Source organism: Tenrec ecaudatus, chromosome 9, assembly GCF_050624435.1.
Source record: "Tenrec ecaudatus isolate mTenEca1 chromosome 9, mTenEca1.hap1, whole genome shotgun sequence".
Classification (NCBI taxonomy): Eukaryota; Metazoa; Chordata; class Mammalia; order Afrosoricida; family Tenrecidae; genus Tenrec; species Tenrec ecaudatus.
The window spans coordinates 105,610,574-105,627,830 of record NC_134538.1 but is presented as its reverse complement, the minus strand read 5'-3'; the positions used below and the strand labels follow the sequence as shown (position 1 = coordinate 105,627,830).

At 37.5% G+C, this 17,257-nt stretch overlaps 1 protein-coding gene across 1 annotated transcript in view; it reads right to left on the bottom strand.

Moving 5' to 3' along the window:
• CALCR (calcitonin receptor) overlaps nucleotides 1-5,139 on the bottom strand; it is a 34,597-nt gene extending 29,458 nt beyond the window's left edge. Inside the window, exons 1-2 of the mRNA XM_075557350.1 lie at nucleotides 5,089-5,139; nucleotides 100-256 (exon numbers count right to left, since the gene is read on the bottom strand). Of these exons, the coding sequence (XP_075413465.1) occupies nucleotides 100-256; nucleotides 5,089-5,139 (208 nt within the window). The remainder of the gene's footprint in view (nucleotides 1-99; nucleotides 257-5,088) is intronic.
• Nucleotides 5,140-17,257: the final 12,118 nt, after the last annotated feature.

Below are 17,257 nucleotides of genomic sequence, written 5' to 3'. Positions count from 1 at the left end.
CTAAATTAGAGCCACTCAACACATATGTATTTACCCACTGGGATAAAATGAGTCTTTGATGATGTTTGAGACACATGATCACATACATCCTTCTCTTACCCTCTCCTTCGAAGAGGGGTTGAAGTCGCATTCGCTCATAGCACTGGGACTCTGCCTCCGACACTGTCAGCTCTTCGTCAAAATACAGAATTTCCTCATTATCCATGGTGATGGGAGTGGTAGTGGTGTCATTGGAAGGAAGAGTTGGTGTTGGGTACTGCATAAAACAAAAAATTAGTTACATATAGAGAGAAGAGATAGGAGAGCATAAAATGAAAGATAATTAAAACGTTTGAAAGGTTTTTTTTCTACAAGCAACAAGTATTCACAGTCTGGAGTTACAATATTTTTGTTATAATTAAAGAACGCTTTTATGTTTCATCTATAAACTTTATATTTGTATTGGTTTTCAGGTATTACTGAAAATGCAAAGAAAGATCCTACACAGCTATGCACCTCTTTATCATCTAGAATTATTTAAATTTTATTATCACTATAAAGTTTAGAAGTAAACAAAGCAAATAACCTGATTTTCAAAAAAATGCTACAATTATATCAACTTAAAATTTTTGGGACTTGTAAGTATCATGAATCATGATATTAAAAATAGGGATATTAGTGAAATAAATAAGCTTTTATTGGATTATTTCTACTAATTTTTATTTGTGCTTTCACACTGCCAGAAATTTACTCCATATATTCCATCAAAAAGAAAAAAATCTCTTTTTCTATAATTGGCCTTAATCTCTTTAAATTTATTTTTCAGCATATGACCTATACCAGGTTAATTCATATTCAACTGAGCATCAACTTAAATCTTAAATATTTCTTTCATGGATTTGTATTTTAGGTAGCAAATTATATTGTTTTTACAGTCAATTAATCCCCATGACCATCAAAAGTCTTTATTTATCAAAGTTTGTGTTTGAAAGATTACGGTCTTACATTTGGTCATTTAAAAATAGTTTAAAGAGGTTTCCATTTCTTTCGTGGTTGTAACTTCTGTTGTTAATGGTGTTTGAATCTGTGGCTCTTAATCTTCCTCTTCTGTCTTAGAGATTTTTGTTGAAGAAGCCCTGAAACTTCTAACTGAACTGGCTATTCTTCTTCTGAAGACTTTGATACAGTCTGCTGTCTTCATGAACATTTAGGAAGCATCTTGGTTTGACATCATTCTGCTTATGTTACGGATGTTTTATCAAGTGGATTAGTGGCATGTGTAATGTTAGGTACTCGCCTATGTCTCCGACAGCCTCTCATACACAACTTAGCCTTATTATGTTGTGCCCCATGCTATTCGTGGTGAAGCCATAATGTATAAATGTCTGTTATTATATATAGATTGGGCATCCATGTCTTATGAAACAGCATGTCACTCAAAGCTAAACTGTAGCACACACACAAAATTCAAATTCAAAGTGGAGAGCGACACTGGAGAGGACAGTCAAGGATGGTTACAGCCACCAGATCCGACTGTAATTGGACTGTGAGCGTGCGGGGTGTTTGGACGCAGGAGAGGAGACTTCTATATGGAAGGAGAGAATGCACACGCATCCAGAGCTGGGAAATGCGTGCAGGAAACAGAAAGAACCGTTCTGACTTGAGGAGCCTCTGACTTGAGGAACCATTCTGACTTGAGGAACCGTTCTGACTTGAGGACACATAATTAAGGAAGTCAGGGAAGATCAGGTCGTACAAGACTGAAAGCCGCACAAAAAGTGAAAACATTTTTTCTTACTTTGAGCAAGCCAGAAATCAAAGTGTTTTCATTTGTAGCATGGGGATAGTAATCATAAAATTTATCCTCATTGGATATTGTGAAGATAAGCAGATACAAAGTACCGATGACAGGAGAGATTTAATGCTTTTTCGCCAATGTTATTAAAATATGATAATAAGGGAATGTTTTTGCAGTTTTCATCAGAGATGATTGTGAAAGAAGAGTTCAGGCACAATCATTTTGACAGGTTTCAGGTGTTCACCAGTTAGAGCTGAGGAGGCCAGTCCAGGAGTTAAAGGATTGGGCTAGACCAGCTTCTATGGAACAAGAAAGAGCAACTCTTAGCACCTTCTCAAGTAATAAAATTGTGAGGGCACACGTGAGTCTAAAGACTGGAGAGAAGATGAGGTCAAATAACACCCTAGATCTTTTAGTCAAATACATATATTTTCCAGAAGATATATATGACTTGAAATGGGGACCTTATTGGAAAGCAGGCAAGCTCCAGTGGGGACTTGTATTGGAAGTGACAGCAACACATCTGAATCGAAAGACCTGGCAAAGAGGCCAGGAGAGGGAGAGGGAGAAGGAGAGGGAGAGGGGGAGAGAGGGAGAGAGAGGGAGAGAGAGAGAGAGAGAGAGAGAGAGAGAGAGAGAGAGAGAGAGAGAGAGAGAGAGAGGAGAGAAAGAAGAGAGAGAAGAGAGAGAAGAGAGACAGAAAGAGAAGAGAGAGAGAAGAGAGACAGAGAGAGAAGAGAGAGAGAGAGAATAAAATGTTTATGACATTACTCTCTTGATGGATTCTTAGTGAGAATGAAGTGCGTGCTGCCCTTAAAATAGTTGGGTTATTTGTAATTTAAAGCTTCTTGAATTATTGTGACCAGAGAAATTGCAGATTCCACAAAGGTGAGTAAAATTGAGCAAATCTTTAACCAACGTGGCTAAACAATTTTTTTTTTTTTTGGGTTGGGTGATCCCTTCCTCACTTTTGAGATCAATCCGTCAGAAAACACGTGTTGATCTTAATGAGCCTGAAACGGCACTAGATGCTCAGGATCAAATAGGTGCTGAATAACACAGCTAAGGCTCTGCCCTCTTCAAGCTCAGTCTCGCCGGAAGATCAATAATATACTAATTCCTGACACAAGACATTATGAATGTTAAAAAAATAATCAATCATATATTCCATTTAGAAATTGGTTAATTAAACTTGTAAAACGTTTTAATGTTAAGCTTCTTTTGTATTCTATTAGTCTATATTTGTACAAAGGTGGGTCTTTAAGACTTCGATCCTGTCACCAAAATAAGAGAGGTGACCCTCATGGTGCCATCGCTTGATTTGACACTTATTTTAGAGTCAGTTCTTTTGCCTTGGTTTCCAGACGCCTCAGTTGCTATGAGAATCACCCTGTGAAACTTTCACTTCCCTGCCATCAAGTAAGTTCTGACTCATAGCGACCCCATAAGACATGGTACTGCCTCCGCAGATTCTCAAGACTAAATTTCAGGGGAGTGAAAAGCCTCAACTTTCTCCCGAAGAACACCTGGTGATTTTGAACTGCTTTGATGATTACATGATAGCTAGTCAGAACCCAAAACACACTGATACAAATGTAGACCAATCAAATACAAAAGAAGTGTAACACAAACCTTCAAAAGGTTTTATTATCCCCTTCCCAATTTCTAATGGAATACATGATTAATATTCTTTATAGGCAAATCAAATCGGAAAATAATACCTGATGTCACATGTAAGTCTACCTATCATTTATATTGCATATTTTACACAGTAGGGACTGTTTTGCTTAGACTTGGCTTTTTTCCCTCTAATATCAACATTCATAATTCTGTTATTAAATGGATTGGATAACCAATTAAGAAATTATCTTGAACTTGGAATTTAATAGAGACCTTGAAAAAACAATCTGTACAAAAGTATCAAGTGGAAGAACTTTGTCTTGCATTTTAAATTAAAGTGCTGTTTGGTTTAATGCTGTTTTAATCTCAGTGAAGTGGACTAATTCATGTGATTAAGATGAGCCATTCTTCACGTAGACGGTAGTAGCATCAAGCTTATCATTCTTAGTGGTGAATAGATTCCAGTAAAACTTTTTGTAGACCCTGGTTAACTAGAGACTATTTCAATACTGAAGGAATGAGAAATTGGAATTTCGGTTGCTAGATGAGTCATAGTAATCTGAGTATTCTCCCGGTCTACTTCATGTTTAAGCATTAAGGATAGAATTTTCCTAGTTTCTTACTAATATAACCTATACATTGGGATAGTTTATCTATTTATCTATCTCTATCTATCCATCTTCCATCTATTTATCCAAATGCCTGATTACCTGTAGCAAATTTATCACAATTTTTCTAAAGACATAGATCATTGTTTAAATAATATGACCGTTTCATATACTAAAAACAACAATATTCACCATCCAATATCCACAAAAGATTGTATCAACGTATACAATTTAACTTGAACATGAGATTTGTATTAAGATTCACAGACTATTAGTATTGTCCCCTGGTGATTGTGAAGACAAGAAGCTTATCCACACACACGAGTGAGCAAGGGAATTCTGGAAATGTGGTCGAGCTTTTCTTGGGTCGGTGTTCAGGATCAGATACACACGATCTTCACTGCCCAGCTAACGTTCACGGGCAAGAGCTACTCTGATGTGGTATAGAGAGTAAAGATGAAGAGTCTCCAGCTGATTTATATAAAATCATCACTCTCTAGTCTCCTTCAGGAGTTCTCAGGTTGATGGAATGGGTGGGCTGATACAGTTGACAGAAATAAATACACTCTACTTGCAAACTCCTTTAGGAGTAAAATAATACAAAATTATATAAAGGTAGACACAACTTAAAAAGATGAAAAGGAATCCCACTGGTATGTAAAGACTTGAAACTTCTCCATCCGTTTTTGATGGATAATATGTTTAAAACAAATGACCAGATTATTGGGGTCCAGATGATTTAAAAAGATAGCAGGCCAGCACTGTGCTTCAAATCTATGCCTAATCTACTATTAATTTCATTCTAGGGTATTAGCTTTTAATGCTAATTTCCAAGATAATATGATGATGGTATCTCAAATGAATTTTTTAAAGCAAACATAACTCAGATTCCTGAGGAAATGACAGCACAGCACCGCTCTACACTAGTGTCGATGTAAAGGGCCGATTCGTTATGGTATTAATTAGAGCACGATGTTGGGAGAACATTGTTTACCCTTAAAAATGCTGATTCAGTCATACTCAAAACATTTCTATGTCAACATTCCTGAGTAGTGTAACTTTGACTAGTTATACTGTACTTACATTGAGAAAGATGAACAGTACTAAGTACTGGCTTGTGATTGAGAACGTCATTTTTGATTTGTGGAAATGTCTCTCTTGATCCTGTAAAAAGAGTATATAAGAAAGGTACTTAAATCAATATAAACTACAGCCTTTCCATTTCTTTCCTTTACCTAATGACTTACAATGATGGGAGAGAAAAATTACAATTGTCTTAGAATATTATAGTCCATGTACCATCTGAGTGTTTAGATATTACGGCAGTAAATTCTACCACAAACAAGTAATGAACTAATTATTGTATACAGATATGCCACAAAGAACAAATATCAACCCCAAACTCTGACATCCACCATCTCTTCTTTCTTATTAAAACTGTCTTGGGTACCATGACCACCGAGCATAAAAATACAATAGATGAAGGGGCTTCAACAATTTCACGGGAAAACGGAATACAAATATAATGGGATTCCCCCTCACCCCCACCCCATGAACATCATAAAGCCCCCTTGTATTACTCAGTCTGATTGAGTCAATATTCCTCAGTTTAAATAATAATTACTGGCTTTGTGTTTGTGCGCAGGTTGTTTGTTTAATTTTGAGCTTCAGTTTGCATATACATATAATACTGTTAATAGGTATATGGTAGTGGTTTACCAAATCCCCTCTTATTTTTTTGGAACACTTATGATTGAGTTTTACCATCATTTTTTATAAATGATCAAGAGACAGAGAATCAAGTGATCTTTTCTGAAAACTCCACTTTGTAGTATTGAAACACCTTGTTTTCCAAGCAACTTTCAAAGAATTGTTCACCTACATAAAGTTGTTCCCCCACAGAGCTCAAACCATAAATTCACCTCCTGACAAAACAACGGATTCGATATGCAGATATTTGGTATCTGGAGGAAATAAGACACAGATTTTAGGTACTCTAAAGCCAAGATCTACAGAGCACACTTTGACAAATGATCGACTACTTAGACAATCCAATGGAAGAGTGAATGGGGGTGAGACAGGTGTGTACACATGTATACACACCACAGTTGTTTCAGAAAGTTGACTATTAAAGGGTGTAAGCTGCTGGGAAAGCAGGCATCGATCACCCCTCTAACAGAGACTGAGGAAAGTAGGAACCAAAACACCCCACTAAACCCACTGCCACGGGGTTGTTTTTGACTCATAACAACCACACCGGATGGGACAGACATCATCTCTCTCCCTCAGAAAGAATGATGATTTCAACGGATGCCTTGTAGTTAACAGCCCAACACTGAACCACCTAAGCAACCAGGCCTCCTTAAAATAGAATACAGTGTAACTGAAAAGAGTTTGCTTGTTAGCCAATGCAGCTGCAGGTCCCAGGTCTCTAAGTCCCTCCCTGGAAATTCTCGAGTTACTTTCACTTGTAGGACCCAAACAGCAGAGCAGTTGTGCATGATAGATATAAAGGTGCTAAAATGCAGACCAGGTAAAATATTCAGTCAAGTCAAAATCTAGAGCGTGTCAGAAAGTATAAGGTTAGAAAAATAAGATTTGGAGTGCCTATAAATTTATCCTAAATTAAGCATTTGCTTGGCCTGTACGCCTGCTGTGCATTTTGACCTGTGCGTGCACACATCCTAGAGAGGAGTCTTGGTGGCATAATGGGTTACTTGTTGGGTTACTAAGAACAAGGTCAGCAGTTCCGATCTACCTGTCAGCAACTTGGGAGAAAAATGAGGCTTCCGCTCCCTTGGAGATTTACAGCCTCAGAAACTCAAAGGGGCCGTTCTCCTGTGTTCCACTGGGGCTTTCTGTGTCAGATTGGACTCAAGGGCACTGGGTTTGATTTGGTGTATGCACACATACTAATGACCTTAACGAACACTAAACTTTCTTCAGATAAAAATTATTTTAAAAATATCCTTCTAGCTCTGTATCTTTCACTGTCACTTGCTCAGATTTTGTCTAAATTGTGATGATTTGGGATCTGAAGAAGTAGATGAAGCATTTAACCCTGTGATTCCATATGATCGTACCCTCTCTAAGCCACTACACTAGAAAATTATGATGCGTTATTATGCCGAGGCTGTGCCTTCGAGTCAAAAGAGCTGAAAAACCCACTCAGTAACTGTACACCTGAACACTTCTCTAACCTCCTTGAGCTTTGATTTGTTTATCCATAAAATGCATAGAAGAGGAGTACTTGTAGTGTCTTCTTTTAAGTTCTAAATCACACACACACACACACACACACACACACACACACACACAGTTATCCAGCATGGTACTGGGAACATAGTAAAAATGCTGGTAAAATTAAGTGCACTTACAATGCAAAGTAGATAGTTGTCTAATCTGAGTGATTTCTACTTCTCCCTAGCCTGACTTTGATGGGGAAAGAGCTGTCAGTGAATCAGCATTCTCTCTAACTACCGTGTTCCTTGACATCATGGATTGTGTCTTAATGATATTGAATTCAGCCAGTCTTCTGTGTATAAATGAAAGTAGACCTAATCACAACATTCTTCATATGCTTTTAATTCTTCCAGACTATTCCAAATTTCAGATCATTATGAACATCATTACATCTCTGTAAGGTACATTTACAATTATTTTTAATCAAAAAGGCGAAATCTTTCTCATCACTTCCTAAATGTCTAAAATTCTTTAATCCAGAAATCTTTGGTGGGAACAACCCAAGAATATGTATTTCCAGCTAATAAGAAATAAAAACATGTTTCAATACTAAGACACCTGACTAACCTCGATGGAAGCAATCTAAACTGTTAGAAAAAGTTTTAAAAGGTACTGGGTTCACTGTTATAAATTTTCCAGCATTTTCATTCTGAAGTATTGATTACTGATGCTTTCAATAATGCTTACTACATACAGGTAAAAATGATACAACACATTAATTGTGATTGATATTGGCTTGATAAAGTTTTGCAAAGTAATTCAACTTTAACACCAGATACCATGGCCAGTTTTAAAAGTAGTTACTACAAGGCTTAACACAGAACTTTGTATACAGTAAATCATCAATGATTATTTGCTGAATAAATCAGATAAATTGCTTGTAAGCAGGTGGCTAATAAACAGTAAATGGGGACATTTTGGAGAAACGCTCAGAATCATATACTGTGCAAAAGTGCACAGTGACACAAATGGGCACCATTAATGGATAATCAGATAACCCTGGGCCAATTAAAATTAATTTAAGGAAAGGACATGGTAACATTATGGATAGTACCAGCTTTCCAATAACAGCAATTACGGGGAAAGAGGAAGGCAGAAATCATTTAGTTCAAATTCATTTCATTAAAATATATATGATGTAGTTTTTACATGTGTCAATGAAGTCTCAAGGTAAATATGCTCTCCAATATGCTAGTGGGAGAAAGGCAGTCGATCGAAAGGGCCAGAATGAGCAAGGATGACATGCAGGAGTCACTGCTGAGCATATTGATGAAACTCTAAGGGGGTCGGCCTGGGTCTGGTGATTCAATGTGACAGGGCTGGAGCGGGAAAAATAGGTTGATACTCAATGGTGAGGATCATTGACTGGCTGTGGGGAATGGTAGAGAACAAAGAACCAAGGATGACTTCAAGGTCATCCTTGTGAAAGAGGTGTAGCAACAAGAAGTAAAACAGTTAACAAGGTAAGGTTCATAACAGTACCTTATTGATGATAATAACATGCAAAGCACTATTTTTTATTGTATTATAAAATTAAAAAGTATTTCATGACTGGTGCTACTTAAATATGCACCAAGCAAAACTGTACTAATACTCCCTAGGTGGAAACCAGGTCTGAGACTCCCCCTTTTGGCTCCTCTTGTCCATGAAGCACCTTGCACTGTAAGTAATGCAAATCTCTGAGTTCACATAAATAGGTATGGGGTGAAATACGGCAGGGAGTACGTCCATACTTATAAATCCATTCATTAGCTATTGACTAAGTATCCCTTCAGATGCAGTCCTTACTGTCATGGGGTTTTTATGTTTTAATGTCTATGAGAGAGCTGTGTTTATGACACTCTTATTTGAACACATCTCCCACTCCAATTTTTTTGCATTCCACATGAAAATGTTTCATCTAGAACCTTACAAAGGACAAGCTTGCCCCTGTATTTCCAATTCCAGTAACATATACTTACTAGCAACAAAAGCACCATCAAATGTATTTTAAATTTAGAAAGTTTTTATTTTATCACTATTAAATTATTTAAAGATTTATTTTCCTAAAAGTTGTGTGCCTTGAAATTTTTCCTTTTATGTAGGGTGGTTAATGTGGGCACTTCAAAGGGTTCTATAAAATTAACTGGATTCCTTTTTCAAAAATGAGATTAAGTGGGATTAATGGCACCAGACTGGCCTACTAGCTCTATCCCCAAATTATTACTCACAATGATGTAAATATTTTCATAACAGCAATTATTGACCCTAATAGTCAATATTCCAATATTTGACCTAAGGCATTTTCATCTAAAATGATGGTGTCAAAGGCAATTTCAACAAGGCATTTAATATTTCAGGTAAAGCAAATATCCTGCTGCCTTTTCTATTAAAGGCAGTTTTATTAAAAAAACAATGGTGTTGTATGATCAACTTACATATGACTTACTTATCAGCACTTTAAAAATTAACTATAAGAGATGTTATTGTTAGGTATCATGAAGTCCATTCTTCAATACGGCCATTTCTTCCTATGCATCATGAGCAATAGCCACTGTGTCATTGCATCTCATTGTGGATCTTCTTTGTTTGCTTACCCTGTACTTTACCACGTCTGATGTCTCTCTCTAGGGACTGCCCCCCCGTCCAAAGTATGTGAGTTGAAGTTTCACCATTCTAGATGCCAAGAAGCAATCTGGTTATACTTCTTCCGAGACAGATTTGTTTTGTTCTTCACCAATATCATAATTCAAAGGTATCAATTCTTCTCGGATCTTTCTCACGTACTGTCTACCTTTCATATGCCTATGAGGCAAATGGAAACTACATGGCTTGTGTCAGGGACACCTTACTTCTCAAAGTGCTATCGCGGTTCTTGAACACTTTGCAGCGGTGTTTTGAAGCAGATTTGTCCCGTGCAATATGTTTTTGATTTCTTGACGGCTGCTTCCATGGGCATTGGTTGTGGATACACGTAAGATGAAACCCTAAACTCAGTCTTTTCTCTACGTAGTACACTGTCCATTGGCTAAAATATGGAGATTTTTATTTCATGTTGAGGTCCATCCATACTGAAGACCATTGTCTTTGATCTTCTACAGCAAGTGTTTCAAGTAGTCTTCATTTTTAGCAAGCAATATTTTACCTGCATATGAAAGGTTGCTAATAAACCTTCCTCCATTGCCACCTTCTTCTTTATCTAATCCAATTTCTCATATTATTTGCTTAGCATATCGATGGAATACGTATGCTGAAAGGATACAATCTTGATGAACACTTTTCTTGATTTAGAAGGACTTAGTAACCCTTGGTTCACTTATAGGTTGGTGTTAATACAGTGTTTGGGAATGTCCATTGTTTGCAATGCTGCCTATTGTTGCCTATGATCCACACAGGTGAATGCCCTTTCAGAGCTGACAAAATCATAAGTAAACACGCATCTGGCACTTTGTGTTTGCAACCAAGCTCCATCTGGCTTCAACGTTGATACTCCTCCTTCCATGTCCTCTTCTTAATCTGGTTTAAAATTCTGGCAGTGACTTATGTATCGTTGCAACTATCTTTGAATTATTTTCAGCAACATTTTACTTGTGTGTGATATTTTCTGATAAATTTTTCCTTCTGTTGAATCACCTTTATTTGGGAGGGCCACACATATTAATATCATCCTGTTAGTGCACCAGGTAGCTGTCTTCAACATTTTTTGGTGTAGACCAGTGAATACTTCTAATGTTCTACTCATTTATTGAAAAATTTCAATTGGTAGCCTGTCGATTCTTGGGGCCCTGTTTTCCACCAATGACTTCATTACAGCTTGGGCTTCTTCCTTCAATGCCATTAGTTCTTAATCATATGTTACCTCCTGACATGGTCGAAGGTTGACCAATTCTGTATTGACAGACTTGCGTGCTTTTTCTGTCTCCTTTGGACGCTTCCTGCATTTTTCAACATTTTACTCACCATCAAGAATCCCCATTGTCACTGAGTCAATTCTGCCTTATAGGGACCCTATACAGAGTTTCCAAGACTAAACATCTTTATGTGAGCAGACTGCCTCAGTTTCCTAGCTGGGAGAAGCTGGTGGGTTTGAACTGTGATCTTGTGGTAGACCAACGCCTATCCAATTGTGTCACCAGGGCTCCTTACAAATCCTTCAATACTGCAACTTGTGGCTCTTTCTTCAGTTGTTAAAACTTCAAAAAAAAAAACCCTTTTTGGTTTTCTAACTCTAGATCTTTGCATGTTTCATTATAATGGTTAATTTTTGTCTTCTTAAGTTGCCCTTTCAAATCTTCTGTTAAACTCTCTTTTACTTCATTGTTTCTGCCACTACCTTGAGGTACTTTATGTTCAAGGGAAAGTTTCAGGGTCTCTGTTAATATCCGTTTTGGTCTTTTCTTGCTTTCTTGTCTTTTTAATGATATATGATGTGTTTGATGTCATCCCACAACTTCTCTGGACTTCAGTTATTAATGTTTAGTGTATCAGTTTCTGAATTCAGGTGAAATGTAGTTATGATTATACTTTGGCTCTTGTGGACTTGTTTTTATTTTCGACAGCTTCAATTTGCACTTGTATATGTGCAATTGATGGTCTGTTGTACAGTCAGCCCTTGGCCTTGTTCTGATTGCTGATATTGAACTTATTCATCGTCTCTTCAGACAGATGTAATTGATTTGATTTCTCTACCATGTGTATACTCAACACTTATGTCATTGATAAAAGGTATTTATAAGGAAAAAAATCATTGATCTAGCAATAAAAATATCTAGTATTATTTCTATCATGAAAGTCATATTTTTCAAAGACATTTGGGGCATATAAAATAAAATTTAGCCAGCTACAAAGTTAATTAGGTATGCCATATAATAAATCTTTATTACTATGTTTTAATTTGAGACATTGATGGGATAATAACCGAGAAGCACTCATTGCCAACTTTAGTTATTTAAGGTGTGTCTGGGGCAGCTAGGTAATTTTGATGCCTGTCCATATTGGTCCAAGAACTGACTCAAATTCCTGTGACATTTTTGTATCTCTCCTGACCTGCTCTGGGGTGGTACTCATTTAGAGATGGGAATTAAAGGGGACAGCATAAAAGTGAGAGTTAAAATGTAAGCAAAGTCCACGAGTTAAACTGGAATAATGGAGTTGACCAAGAGTTAATTTAAGGAGGACCTGCGATTATTCTTGAAAGAGGTTGTGGCTAGTGACAGCTTTTCTGAGTGCAAGTTGATTCTAAGAAAATCTAAGGACAAACTCTAAAGAGTATTGGGCTCACTGTTTCATAACTGCTATTCATGGGAAGGGTTGTTAACGGGCAAATCTTCCAGGGGTCTGAAGTGAAGGTGACAGATAATATCTCTCTGTTCTTAGCTACAGGTGGGAGATATTCCTTGAGCAGAGATTCAATCTTTAGGTCCAGGAAAAATCTGATTTCTGTGGGAATATAGAGATGGAGCCTCATATTTATGAAGAAACCTACCTATTGATTGATACACAATAATATACATTATCAAAATGAAAACATACATGAAAAAAGGCACTCTTGGTTTTCTGAGATAAAACTGGTGAGGAGGAGAGGCAAGGGAGGGAAGTAAATCAGCTAGATTATTCATCTACATCACAATATGCTCACATCAGTCGCAAGTAACATTGCTAATTTCACTTCATGCTTGAGGAAACAAAAATTCGCCAAGGTGAAGTAATGTAACCAAACAGTATGGGACAGTGACAGAACTTTAAAATGTTGTTTTACTCTGAATTCTCTGCTCTTCCTGCAGAAACAAGCACACTTAATATAAATACTAGGTAATGCCAGATTTAAAATAAGTTGGCAATGTGTTTTTTCTGTAGTTAATATAGTCCTTAACAGTTTTGTAAAATTTTGCTTTGGTAAAAATGCAGAATTTAGTAAAGATTTATTGTCTCTTAAATTGGCAATTCTCTGTTTTTAGATTACTAAGTACATTAGAATATACATATTTTTCTGAAGGTGAATAGGTAAGTTTTACTTAGTATTTTGGTATAATTCTATTTGAAAAATAATTTTAAAAACAATGACAATATATTTCTCTTCATAATTCTCTTTATTGTAAGGTTACAGGTCTATGAATATTCTTAGTTCTCATTAGTAATCTATTATAACCAGCAACTATCTCTATTAAGGACAGAATCTAAAATATATGAAAAGATTTATGGCTAATCATTTAAAAAACATTAAGCAAAAGTTATTTTCCAAGATCGACTGCGACTACTGACATTTATCTAAATCATACATGTAAACGAATAATCATACTTTGGGAGAATTATTGCTTAAAGAAAAATGTAAATTACAGATGATTTTTCTCTAACGTCACACTATTCAATCAATCATAAATGGTCCAATGTCAGTCTCAAAGTTTCAGTGGTGGTCCATAGAGTTGGCCACCCAGGCGAATATTAAGCTAGATTACAACTAGCACGCCTTGGTCTAACTCCCTCAATAGTCCCACAACACACAATTCAACATTTCCACACCACATTCCTCATCTGTTACCAGAAGAAAATACAGACTCCATATTGTTGTTGGGTGCCTGTCGAGGTGATGCTCAGTCAGTGACCCGACAACACAGAGAGCTGCTCCTCAGATTTCCCGGCTACAATCCTCACAGGAGCAGACTCCAGGTGCTTTTCCTCAGGGAACCACAGAGAGGGTTCAAAGGGCAACTTTTTCTTTAGCAGCTGAGCACTTGTTCATGGTACCATCAGGAATCCTTTGAGTTTTTATAGCCAACGATAAAGGGGTTCAAAACTTAAGTACTCAATTCCAAGAACCTTCTTAGCTCATTGGGAATGGTGATGCTAATACGTGTAGATGGGGGCCCCAGGGATCCCCTAACCAAAGCTCAATGGGAAATAGGGCCATTCAAAAGTTTCCATCTGGTCTGGATCAGTTACTGTTCTCTCTCTCTCTCTCTCTCTCTCTCTCTCTCTCTCTCTCTCTCTCTCTCTCTCTCTCTCTCTCTCCTATTTATTTTCAGTTGCTGTTTTAGAACCAGCCCAATGAAGCATTGGCAAGAAAAATGTTTAAATAATTTAGAAAAGTATAAAGGGAAAAGTCCATTTAGATGAATACAATATATTAAAGGAGTTTTCAAATATGAAAAGGAAGACTTTTCTGAGTAATTTCTTCATTTGCCTTCAAATGAATACTTGGTTAAATTCCATTAAAGGTCATGGTTCATGCCATTGGATTAAATACCTGTCAAGTACAGTTTGCCTCTCTACAAGAGATAAATCTGTTTCACGAAGTTTTGTGAATATCACAAAGTCAGCACATAAAAGCATCAAAAGTGATCTTGCCCAACCTGCCAACAAATGCAAAACACAACGTATTGAAAGGGAAGCCTTATGACTTGGGATCTGGTGAGACTTAATACTCTAGGAAAAAATATCAACAGTATCCATAGTACCATTGGAAATACATTAAGCAAAAGTTATTTTCCAAGATCGACTGCGACTACTGACATTTATCTAAATCATACATGTAAACGAATAATCATACTTTGGGAGATTATTGCTTAAAGAAAAATGTAAATTACAGGTGATTTTTCTCTATATGATTTAGACGGGTATTTCTCACAGTCATGCAGAAATGACTTTCAAAGTAATTTCAAACTAAAAACTCATTTTTTCTTGAAAAGGTAAACAATATAAAACCTATTTTATTGAAAAGAGGTGATATGGAATATATTATATATCTGAACTTTTTGGCAAAATGTAGCCTAGTGTTTTAACATAGTGCTCTCAAAGAGACAAACAAGCCTTGGGGTGCTTTGGGTTAGGTATTGGGCTGTTCCCACAAGTTATCAGTTCAAAGCCACCAGCCAGAGGCAGAGAGAGCTGTCTGTGCTCCAAATATTTACCATTTCAGAAACCCTGCACGGCACCGCGAGTTGAGATGGACCCGAGGCAGTGGCTTCGGTTCGGTTGACTTTTTTCTCAAAGAGACAAGCTATGTGGCTACAGCTTCCCCTTGAGGAAAACTGCATGCTAGTGGCATCTGTAAACAACAGCACTCTTCTTCTAGGGCACGCCACTTAGATAGCATATGTACCAGCACACGGAGCACTGCCACTGGGGTCCGGCTTATATGTACGCAGACTTATCCCAAGCAAGATGTATTTCTAGATGCCTCTGCCACCAGCGAGCGGCAGCAGACATGTTCTCAGCAACACACTTGTTTTAGTCTCACTCGGACGCCTCTCACCGTGGTTCCCAAGGTGATCGGCTGGGCCAGTTCAACTCAAGCCTGAGAGGTCTCTTAAATAAGTCAACCTTACTAGTTCTTGGGATTCCCAACGTGGTATCTCGGTCGATTTTCTCAAAGGATACAAGATGATCATGAGGACTTAGTAGGAAGAGGTTTTAAGAAAATTGAAAACTGCAATGATGACGAAAAGACCAAGTAATTTGTAGCAAACATTCCCCCATAATGACAGCACACCTGCTTATTCTTTGAGGCTGGCCATGGCCGTCCCGTGAGAATTTTGTTGGGCAACCTTACTCCATTTATTCCAGCATTGATCTTAGTTCTCCCGAATTTTTATTTCCTTACTCAAGGAGCATTTCAAAGTAATACAATCTGAGCGTCTTGAGATGGTCAAAACTGCTGTTTTGATGTGATATAAATGGAAGCGTTTAGAGTTCTTTCGGGGAGGGTTAGGGGCCATTGAGTGAATTCTGACTCAGTGACATTATGCACAGCAGAATGAAGCACTGCCTGCTCCTGCCCATCCTTGCAACTGATCTCATGTTGAGCCCGTTGTTGCAACTACTGTGTCAACCCCCCTCGTTCAGGACGTCCCTCTTTTCCTCGGCCCTTCACTCTACTTCATGTGCTTCTTCAGGGACTGGTCTCACCTGACAACATGAAGTCTCAGCATCCTTACCTCTAAGGAGCATTCTGGCTGTACTTTTTCCAAGACAGATTTGTTTCTTCTTTTGGCAGTCTATGGTACTTTCAATATCATTTGCCAGCACTATAATTCAAAAGTCTTCTTCAGTATTCCTTATATGGAAAATTATATAGAAATCACAGCCTCGCATGCTGAGATTTTTGTTCAGTGAGGGTTTCTATGTTTTTGCAGCAGTACTTTTGGGCTCATCTTCCTTTGTTCATGTTCATGTCACTAGAAAGGGCCAGACTCTGCAGAAGGCCATCATGCTTGGAAAAGTAGCCGGCCAGTGAAAAGCAGCAAGACTCTTAATGAGCTGGATTGATGTAGTGGGTGTGACAAGAGACTGGAGCATAACAATCGTGAAGATAGTGCAAGGCTAGGTAGTGTTTCATTCTGTTGTACATGATGTTTCGATGAGTCAGAAATGACTCAACAGCACCTACCAACAGCAACACATATGAGGAAGTGTCCACATGGTCATGGACAAACATTATAAAGAGACAAGGGAATTTCATCATAGACTTTTGGATGCCTTCTTCTATAAGTTCATATTCACATGTCATCTATATGTATTCAGTATGCATGTATGTATCATCTCTCTCTCTATCCACCCAGCTACCTATCTATCTAATCTTTTACCGAGTAAAAGAAAGTGAATAGTAAGAAACACACAATAAACTGCATGTATTTCTACCACAGATTAGTGACAGAGCTGGCACGAGAACCTGCCCATGTGGTGGGATTAGAAATAATTTTTCTTTTGCTTGTCTGTACTTAAAATTTTTTTTATATTATATAGGAAGTGGTCTTGTAAAAAGGACAAGGAGAGAGAGAGAGAGAGAGAGAGAGAGAGAGAGAGAGAGAGAGAGAGAGAGAGAGAGAGAGAACAGCATAAACTATATCCTGCTGTATTCAGTGCTCCAGCTCCTGTTTCAGATAGAAATGGTGTCACTTCGGGGTCATAATAAGAAAGTTCCAGAGGATAGTAGGGAACGTTATGCTCATCTCATCTTAATTGGCCTGGGTTTTAATTTGTCTCTGGGAAACCTGAAGTATAGTGTTAAAAAAAACCAGGCATGTTTAGCAAT